We start from the raw sequence: 7908 nt of genomic DNA, 5'->3' as shown, positions 1-7908 counted from the left end.
GTGTCTGTGGCTGAAGGTTTTTTTTCGCCTCCCGAGAAACAAACCGCGATTTTTACATCAACAGGATTTCATTATTGTACATATGAAAAGTTTGGAGCCCCTTGCTGGCCAAAGTTATAATACTGTACAAATCCTACAGTTTCGTACGTGGTTAAAAATTCATTAATAGGCCTACTGATGTAAACTGAATGATTTGCATACTTAAAACGTATGTGCACATTCCTAGGGGAAAAAATCCTTCGCAATAAGACCCCAACTCCTGTGGCAAACCCTATAATTCTGCACAAGTACAGAAAATTGCTCAGGGTTGGAACCCAAGTCTGTGTTAGCTACAAAGCTATTGACATGGCCAAAGAATCAAAATCAAAAGCTCCCACACTATTCTTAAACCATCATTCCAACTTAACTCCTGCCCCCCCACAAAAAAAACAACCAGCCAACCAAACAAACAAAAAACACACCATGTTGCACACATGACATTTTTTGATCAGCAGGAGCTCTCTCTGAAGCAATGTCTACATTTTAGACAGAAGTTAGGTAGTATAGGAGAGTTGGTTCTTACATGCTATTGAAATTAAATTTAAATTTAAAATGTATTAAATAGGAAGTGAGACTATATGGCTCCTATTCCCTTTTTGGAGCGCTAAAACAGGACAGATGGATCCAAGAACTTATCTTCTAAGCAGCTTGTTTGGACTTTTCACTACTTCAGACTGCTATCACGCATACAAAATCTAACCACAAGCTCCTCCTTGCTTATCTTAGAGGAAAAAACACCTCTCCTATTCTGTCAACAAGGTGTGGAGAAACATAATCCTGTGGCTGAGGTGTAGTAGGTACAGGAATTCTCAGTAACCCTGCCTTCAAGAGCAGGGGTGTATTGAAACTTCATTCTATAATGATAAATGTCTGAAGCAGAACTAAATGCATTGCTTCACCCATCGCACAGTTGAATGTACTTATATTCTGTTGGAGTGGGAAGATATGAAGGTGCATGGCACAGCATGGCAAGATGTGGTGTTAGAATTAAGATTCCCCTCTATCTTTGATCTAAAATGTCATAACTGCTGTCGTTCTCAGAAAGCAATAAATTATTCTCCCTCCTCCTCCTTCCTTCCTACACAGTGTGGGACGCATACGATAATTATATGGTACTGCCTTAAGTTTATCCTTATTAATAATGTTTGATATTTGAGGAACAATAGCCAATTAATAGGTTTATGCCATCTGATGGTCAAATGCTTTAATTGTTCAGCACTTTGAGCTGTCAAGATTCACATAAAACTTAGATCCATGGTTGGCAATATGTTAGAATTACAGTGTTGCATTTACAAAAGTTACAGAGGAATGGCTTTCTTTTCCAGATCTCTTATTGTATTAAGTTATTGCTTGCCTTATCATAAAAAGAGATGTACATCCATTACAGGAGGTCTCAAAAGTGTTGTAGGCTTGGTGTGAATACAAGGGCTAAAAACAAGCAGATCAATATTTGACTTACCATTATAAAAGATCTCTACACCACATGAGTGGCATCCCACTGTACTACAGGAGCACAGGCAGAGGTTTTCAGCTCCAAAGTATTACTCCTGCAGCCTTGGTTCCACAGAAAATGCTCTGTAGTGCTCTGAAGGACTCAGATCCCACAGAGTAGAAGTGATGGGGTAAGAGTAGGGAACATCTTACAGTAAGAAAACCTGTTATTTGTAGGTCCTGGTTTAAACTGCAATTTTGCATTTTTCATGAAAATCATGAAATTAAGTGATTTTCACGAAAAATATGGCTTGCAATAAAATACCACAATATGGCCGTTTGCTGCAGCCGTAACAGCAGTTCATTGCAACATGATGGCTACTGCTGGCCTGGGAAAACATCTCTTAGGCAGCAGCAAAAGCCTAGCAGGGAAGGTGGGAAGGGGTTGTAAAAAGGACAGGGGGAGGATGGGGAGGGGAGAGGAGGGGCAGGAAAACTGGGCCCTGGGGGGTTGGGGTTAAAAGGAAGAGAACACACCTGGAGGAACAAAAACAGCCCCTCCCCTACCTGGTGCCAGAACCATCTGCCCAGGCAGCCCCCAGGTTCCCCCAACCCCCCAGACCCCAAGTTCTTTCCTCCCCTCTTCTTCCAAAGAGCCAGGGGGAGGGGGGCAAGGCCTCTGCTGCTACAATTAAAATCGGGCCCTTAACCTGCCAAATCAGAGGGCACGCAAGGGGGTGGGGCACTACAATCTGGGTGGGAAAACAGCAGCCTCTACCACCGTTTAAACCAGGCCCTGCCTATTAGGCAATATGCACAGAGACTCAGGCTGCTTGCAGACATTAAGAACACAGTGCTTTACTTTCAACTCAGCAAACTTCTGCACCAAGCTCTGCACATGCCCAGAAAAGGCAGCACCTTAGCTGGACCTTGCTCACCCAACATCTGTAAAGATCAAATGCTTTGGTGAGGCTTTTTTGTGCTTTTACCTAATAGCTGATTGAATCAGCTCTAGCTAAGACCACCAAAAAGCCCCTCTGAAGCACCCAGTCTACACTGCAGAGCCGGCTCAAAGTAGCACGTTGCTTCTTCTGTTAAAGCACAGTTTTGTTTTGTTTTAGCATCTGCAAATTAATCTGTAAGGCTGCAGGTACCCAAGAACAAAATTAAAATTCTTGAAACCCCTGTCCAGCTGCTGTCTATTTCTGGAGTTACCCATATCCATAGACACCTATGATTTTACAAGGAAGTTTTCTAGGCGTCTAAAGTCCAAAGTCCTTACAGTGCTACGTGGAGGTGCAGTTAGCCCTACAATTTCCACAAACAAGACACTCCTCTACCATCTTACCTGCAGGGCTCAGTCACATAGTTGTTTTCATCTATGAAATTAATCTCCATGAATAAAACTGGAGGAAGAAAGAGCCCTTTATCCAATGTCTCAGATGTTAGAGCACTCCAGGTTCCCCCAACCCCCCAGGCCCCAGTTTTCCTGCTGGGAGGAGCAAACAGTCCCCAGCCCATCTCCAAGGTCTCTCCTCCCTGTCTTCTTCCAAAGAGCCAGGGGGAGGGGGGCAAGGCCTCTGCTGCTACAATTAAATCTGGCCCTTAACCTGCCAATCAGAGGGCATGCAAGGGGGTGAGGCACTACAATCCGGGTGCAAAAACAGCAGCCTCTACCACAATAGTAGCAAGCTGGGCCCACCATTTAAACCTCAGATGTTAGAGCAGCCAGGTGGGACTCTGAGATTCAATTCAAGCACCCACAGCAGTTGATGCACCTGCTAACCACCAGGTTAATCACAACACACAAAACAAACACGGCTCCATATCCTGGAATTTGGTGGCAGGCTCCACTCCTACTCACCCCTCCCCTCTGGCCAGATGATATGGCTCCAGAGGCCAAGTCCAGTTTACATACCAGATATTTGATATCCCTGCTACAGGCTCAGGAGGAGTCTCAGACCTTCCTGTTCAGGTATAACTGTTAAAAACATTCTATTTTGCAGAGAGTAATTAAATAGTTATTGGATGAGAGAAAGCAAATTGGTAGTTAGAGAAGAGATATCAGTTCTAATTTTCTACTCCACTGAATGGTTAAAAGCATTTTATTTTAAATATTTGTTATGGAGTCACTTACTCTCTCCAACCCAATGACTAAAATTATTCTAGTTTTGGACTTTGGTCTTCTACACTCTAAATTGGTTCTAACCACTGAGAATAGTAAATGGAGACTACCATCTCCTTCATCCATGTCTTACAGAAGAGAGCTGGCAAAACAGAGGCATCAAGATCAATCTCCGGACCAGTTTTGCAGCCACTGACCACAGCCAATTTGGATTACTCTGTGATTTTGGTACCAACCACTTAAGTGCTGTTCATATGCCAACAAGATCAGTTTGGATCTGGTCTGGGGTATCTGAAGTTATGCACTGGAGTGTCTAGCAGTGCAATATCAAAACTGTTTTGTGGCTCCAATCCTCACTTCCCATTCTGCTCTGTGAAACTGAGGACTTATAAGCTGGGAGAAGCATTGTCAGAGACAAGAAGTGTTTAGTCAGAAAGAAGGAAGGTCATGGCATGGAGGCACTGAATACAACAACAGAGTATTCCCATACCTAAAATGTAAGGCCCCTGGCTCCAGTGGTGGAATTCACAAATTCAAGGTAGACACCTACATTAATTATATTTTAAATGGGGAGAATCCCCATCCTAGCCGCTGAATTCATTACACACAATCTGTCAAGCATGGGGACACCTAACTCAGTTGAGGAAACACTAAAGAAAGTCTGATACACCATCCAAAGGTATAACTAGCAGGGTTTGTGTCCTGGACAAAACCCTGCCAGAGGAACAGGAAGATTAAATTAGCTATTAGATAAAAATTCCAAGAAGCCCTGCTGAGGCATGTGAGCTATAGACGCTGGATGAGCTGGGTCAAACTGATGCAATGCCTCTTCTAGGCATTTACTGCACTCAGCATGTGGACACACGGAACTAAAAGTAAAGCACTGTTTTGGGTCCCCTGCCCCCTCCATGTCTCTAAGCAGCCTTAAAGTTTATGGAGTTTAAATTCAGAGTCTGTATCCCTAACTCCTATGCTCAATAGCTACTGATGCTCCTTTCCTCCAATTTGTACAATCCCTTTCTGAAACTGGCTAAACCATCAGCTTCCACAGCATCTGGTGGCAATGAGTACCACACTTTAATTATGTGCTGCATGAAAAAAACTTTTGTTAGTTTTAAACTTGCTACCTACTATTTTTTTGTGACCCCCTAGTTCTTGTATTGTGAGAGAGTTAATAATAATAAACCTCTATTTAATTCTTTGCCATTTAGTAAACCCTTCTCATGTCCCTCCTCAAGCATCTTTTCCAAACTGAATAGGCCAAGCCTCCTCAGTCTTTTGTCATGTGGAAATCCCTCTGTACCACTAGTCATACTTGTTGCTCTTCTCTGCACCATCTCTAGTTCTTTTATATCCTTTTTGAGGTGTGGGCACCTGAATCTGGCACAGTATTCAAGTTGTGGACACTCTATGGATTTACTAAGGGGCATGACACTTTTAGTTTGGTTTATATTGCCCTTCTTAACAACCCCTAACATTTTGTTCACCTTTTTGATAGCTGCTGAGCAGTGAGCCAATGTTTTTAATGAACTGTCCACAACAACTCCCACATTTCTTTCCTGTGTGGTAACAGCTAATATAGTGATAACAATGATAGTATAGGTATGGTTGGTTATTTTTGTTTAGGTGCATCATATTACACTTACCTACATAGAATTTCATGTGTCATTTAGTTACCCATGAACTCAGTTGCACTAAATCCTTGTGTAGTTCCTCACAGTCCAACTTGGTCTTTGCCACTTTGAATAGTTTTATTATCTACAGATTTGGCCACCTTGCTGCTAACCCCCTTTTCCACATCATTTATGAATATGATAAACCACCTAGTCCCAACACTGATCCTTGAAGATACTGCTGTTTGCTTCTTTCCATCCTGAAAACTGAGCATTTATACATACTCTTTGCTTTCTATCTTTAAGTCAAATTTTAATCCACAAATGGACATTTCCTGCAATCCTACAACTACCCAATTTACTTAAGAACCTCCGATATGGGGGGACCTTAGCAAAGGCTTTTTAGAAGTCCAAATATATTATGGCAACTGGATCACCCCAATCCACCAGCTTATTGACAACCTCAGAGAACTCAAAAAAACAAAACAAAAAAAACTTAGTAAATTCTTAGTGCAGAGAAGACTTAAGTATTTCCTGAAAACATTAATAAATCCACCTCTTGAAGGATATATAATATACATAAAGGATTTACTCTAAATTATACATAAATATTGGGCTGGTCTTTTTCTTCCCTTCTTTATGACACAAGATTTAAATTTTAATTAAAAAAAAAAAGAAAAGAAAAGGATCTGGAATGTTGTTCTGCTTGGGTTTTTGTGTGTGTTTGTTTTTGTTACTGTTAAAAATATCCAGAACCTCAAGTCTGAGCTCAGTGAAAGAAGAGAGCTACTGTGAACTTTGTGCCTTGAGTCAAAGGAGGAAGCAAGTTAATTAGTTAAGCTACCCTTTCTCCATTCAAGCCACCTCCCTACTTCTTTTAAAAAAAGAAAAAAGGGTTGGAGTATTTTTCACATGCATTGTTAAGAAGCAAAATAGGTCCAGTATATTTTACCTTCTTTCACTGGTGTTCTTTAAGCTATTCAATAAGGCAGAGACAAATTCAGGTGTTCACTATGATAAACACCTTTAATTTAATTTAAACAGGGGGAGGGGGAGGGGGGGACATGCAGGGATGGGGAGAGCAAGTCTTCACTTAGGCTATACTTAGAATTAGGCCTTGCCACCATCTTTCAAAGGAGTATGGCACTGCTCAGGAGTAAGAGGCTGCTCTGTATTTCCAACTATTTTATTTTAAAAGTTAGTGAAGGAACACTTAACAGAAACCTTCACTACTTTCTTTTATGTAGATGGAGAATAAGAATGCCAGTGATACAATTTCTACCCTACAAATTCAAGTTGATGATGTTAAAAATGTTATGACCAAAAACATCGATAAGGTTTTGCAAAGGGAAGAAAAACTGAGCGAGCTTGTTGATAGAACAGATGATCTCCAAACAGCGGTAAGTGATACAATTTCTCATGCAGCCTGTACATCTGACATGCACAAAGGTTTTAGATGAACTCCTTAATTTTGGTGAAGTTATGAGTTTATACAGTCTTTACTAAAATAAAGTAATGGTCAACATAACATAATTCTTTACAGTGAGGGTTGGCAAAACATGGAATGGGCTTCCAAGGGAGGTAGTACTTTCTTTTACCTTGGAGGTGTTCAAGATTGGACCTAGCCCTCTTTCTTGCCTCGAGCCTCAATGGTCTACCTGGTCCCTGATGATCTTCCGGCCTCAGTGATCTACCAGGTCCTTTCTGACCCTAGAAGTCTAGGAAATCTATAAAATGTCTCTTTGCTTCTATTGACAATTACATAAGTTTTCAGGGACAGAAAGAAAATATTAGAATATTGCATTAATGCATACTACAGGAAAATATCACTATACTAGTATGTGAACTGTAAGATTTCTTTTTAAGTAACAGGTTTCTTTCCTGTGAGTAATTTAATGTAATGCTTCTAAGCTTTTAAACACTCATTAGCCCTTCACCTTTAGAGGAAAATTGTTTTGAACGTTTAAGTGAACCTTTCCAAACAAACCTATTTTATGGAGGTTGCACAAGACCTATGTTACTAGAAGAACCTGTTTTGCCTCAAACTTTCACCTTTCATTAGCATGCAAATCTTTTAAATGTAACCATAGAGGTTCGGTAGAAAGAGCTTATAGGGGTTTTTTTGTTTTTGTTTTTTAAACTGGCGAGTATGGAAAACTGTATATACAATGCAATTAAAAAGGAAAAACAACCAATTCAAAATTAGCTGAATAAAGTTCTAATCCAATCTCACAATTCAGAAAAATATTTATACTGTTAGACTTATTTTTATTGCAATGGGGGAGTGGGTGGCAATTAAACAGGTCATTCTTGGTGATGCTCCACAGTCTGTATACCTGTCAAATAAGCTTCAAGTCTTTCTTGTGTGGATATTTAAAAACAATTTTCTGTACAACAAATGTTCAACAGATCCAGTTCCTGAGAAATAAAGTTTTTTGTCATTTTGCTTTCAGGCTGATGCTTTTCAAAAAACATCTACAAAGATTTCCAGGAAGATGTGGTGGAAAAACTTCAAAATGATTATATTAATTGTTGTTATTTTCCTTATTATTTTAACATTTATTATCCTCTTGGCTACAGGTGTTATCCCAACATAAACTTTTATACTTTTCATGTTGAACAGTAAACAAGCTTTGTATACATTTTATCCAAAAGCTTTCTTTATAGATTTATTTATGCTTTGTTACATTTGTATATTAT

General features: G+C 40.1%; 1 protein-coding gene across 1 annotated transcript in view; it reads left to right on the top strand.

Moving 5' to 3' along the window:
- Positions 1–7908, top strand: part of LOC109321847 (vesicle-associated membrane protein 8-like) — a 9756-nt gene extending 1848 nt beyond the window's left edge. Inside the window, exons 2-3 of the mRNA XM_019552613.1 lie at positions 6456–6608; positions 7662–7908. Of these exons, the coding sequence (XP_019408158.1) occupies positions 6456–6608; positions 7662–7805 (297 nt within the window). The 3' untranslated portion in view covers positions 7806–7908. The remainder of the gene's footprint in view (positions 1–6455; positions 6609–7661) is intronic.

The sequence above is a fragment of the Crocodylus porosus genome, unplaced genomic scaffold, assembly GCF_001723895.1.
Source record: "Crocodylus porosus isolate Cpor-Errol unplaced genomic scaffold, CroPor_comp1, whole genome shotgun sequence".
Lineage (NCBI taxonomy): Eukaryota > Metazoa > Chordata > Crocodylia > Crocodylidae > Crocodylus > Crocodylus porosus.
The sequence above is the reverse complement of the archived record's forward strand: the minus strand, read 5'-3'. Positions and strand labels throughout refer to the sequence as shown.